General features: G+C 38.8%; 1 protein-coding gene across 1 annotated transcript; it reads right to left on the reverse strand.

Moving 5' to 3' along the window:
• Positions 1–469: 469 nt before the first annotated feature.
• LOC111059788 lies at positions 470–2,041 on the reverse strand. Its single transcript, XM_039435773.1, has 2 exons — positions 1,758–2,041; positions 470–638 (listed from the first exon to the last, which is right to left on the reverse strand). Exons 1-2 carry the CDS (start codon positions 2,039–2,041, stop codon positions 470–472), a joined length of 453 nt encoding a protein of 150 aa, XP_039291707.1.
• Positions 2,042–2,359: the final 318 nt, after the last annotated feature.

Below are 2,359 nucleotides of genomic sequence, written 5' to 3' on the forward strand. Positions count from 1 at the left end.
TCAAATATGCGTTTAGAGGAAAATTTTATGAATCATGAATTATAGAGGGAGATTTAAAAAATATTTTCGTCAAAAAAAAACCGGTTTGATATCTTGAACGGTTATTAAAATAAAGCGATATAGCAATAACCCTGAAATTTTTGGCGAAGAAATTGAGACATCTTCCAGGGCTGTTACTCAAAAATGACCACGGAGTGCCTTATTCATGACATTTGCTAATATCTCATATCTCAATAATAACTAATATCTCGGCCAACTAAACTATTAATTGATTGAGTTATCCGGAGCAATCATGGAATAGTTTGAACCTTCTCAAATTCAAAAATATGGAACCCATTCTTATATATTCCAAAGAACATAGCCCAAGTAGTACATGGCATTCTGGATTGGGATATCAAGATTATGAATCTCAATAATACACTGAATATGATTATCAAATTATCACATGAAATAAGATCTCTTACCCTATTCACATCATTAATCCACACACATATCCAAATGTCCTGTTCACAATTTTGAAAACAGTTTCAAACATTTCTCGATCAAATTCATGGATATTGTCACGGGTCAATTCCCGCACTCTTGGATGGTACTTGTGATTGGTCTTATACATCTGGTTCCATTCATGCACCATACACCTTCAAAACATGAAGTTGAAGAGTTGAAACAACAAAGTTCAGAGTAGAGGATATTCAGTATGGTCAGCACATCTCGTATAGCTATATATCGAGATCGTATAGCAATACCAGATGTCAGTTTCATAAACTCACAGGTTACAGATATTTTTTCCAATTCAATTAGATTGATTCACAACACACAGGAGTACAATAGGAAAAACAATATAGAAGAGGAAAAAGAAGAAGAATAAGGAGGAGATGAAGAAGAGAAGAGAGAAGGAGAAGGAGGAGGAGAAGGTGGCGGAGATGCGGAGGAGGAGAAGAGGAGGAGTAGAAGGTGGAGGAGTTTTGAGAAGAGGAAGGAGGAGATGCTGAAGTAGAAGAAGGTGGAGAATTGGAAAGAGCATGAAGTGAAGGAGAATGAGAAGGAGAAGAAGAGGAAGAAGAAGAAGAGGAAGAAGGTGAGGGAGAAGGTGAAGAAGGAGAAAGATAAGGAGAAAAAAGAAGGAGACAGAGAATGAGAAGAAGAAGGAGGAGGAGAAGGAGAAAGAAGAAAGAAAAAAGAAGAAGAAGAAGAAGAAGAAAAAGAAGAAGAAGAAAAAGAAGTATTATGTGTAAAAGAAGCAAAACTGGAAAAAGGAAGAATAAGATAGAACAAAGATTAATAATGCTCAACTCCGGAAATCGAAGTGAAAACAAACGGATGTCTGGTCTGTGAAAAACGGGTGATAGAGTGAAAGAGAGCGAATGAATTCGGGAGAGAGAGTGAATTGAACTGAATTGTGTTGGGTAGCTTTCCTGATGAAAGGAGAGGAGGAACAGAGGGGGAAGGAGAAGGAGTGGGAGGAGTAGGAGAAGGAGAAGGAGAAGGAGAAGAAGGAGAAGGAGAGGGAAAAGGAGAAGAGATGAGAATGAAAAGGAAAATCAAAAGGAGACGGTGAAGGAGGATGAGAAAGAGGAGGATAATGGTAATGAAAGGAGAAAGGGGAGGAAAGGAGAAGGAGTAGGAAAGGGAGAAGGGGAAGGAGAAGGAGTTGGTGAAGAGGAAGGAGAAGAAAGAGAAGGAGTAGGAGGTGGTGGAGGAGGAGGAAAGGAAATGGTGAAGAAGATGATGAAGAAGAAGAAGAGTAGAGTTACTCATTGAGTTGAGCCCCTTTGGTGGATGCATCACTGTCAAGGTCCCGCTGCCACTGAGTGCCCAAGTGGAGTATTCGCGAACCGCCGCCATCTTTATTTTCAGCTGAAGCCACGACCAGACGCATGAAGCCCACTCTGTTCATTATCCCTGGGTTAGTGATCTGGGCCAAGCTTTGGTTCTGGAAGGCTTGCTTCCTGACGGCCAATGCTGCCAGAGCTCCCAGCGTCCAGTAACTGGCCACCACCAGCCAACTTCTTGTATCCGAATTGTGGCTCACTGTACCCATTTCGATCAATCAAAAATTCAACACAATATTTAATTCAGTTCAATTCAATTCAGTTTATTTCAAAAAACATAATACACGAATAAGAAATACAATATACAACATATTTTTGAATCCCCCTACTAGACTATCCACTGTGTGTAGGGGGGGAGTTCCACTTTATACATAATAAGCTCAATCTGATCATAGAAGTAAATAATAGAGAATACACTTATATTATGGATGTATTATTAATTTCTGATTATAAAATAGATAATATATTGTGCTGATGTATATTTAAGAATGAGTATGTAGAAATATGTATGTAGGAAAGTATACTTA

The sequence above is a fragment of the Nilaparvata lugens genome, chromosome 9 (genome assembly GCF_014356525.2).
Source record: "Nilaparvata lugens isolate BPH chromosome 9, ASM1435652v1, whole genome shotgun sequence".
In the NCBI taxonomy this organism is placed as follows: Eukaryota; Metazoa; Arthropoda; class Insecta; order Hemiptera; family Delphacidae; genus Nilaparvata; species Nilaparvata lugens.

What these genes read in the sequence shown, in the direction of transcription:
- LOC111059788 (XM_039435773.1), bottom strand. Translation starts at nt 2,041, where the DNA reads ATGGGTACAGTGAGCCACAATTCGGATACAAGAAGTTGGCTGGTGGTG. An exon ending in ACCAAAGGGGCTCAACTCAA is followed by an intron (nt 639 to 1,757) that starts TGAGTAACTCTA and finishes CATGTTTTGAAG; the next exon opens with GTGTATGGTGCATGAATGGA.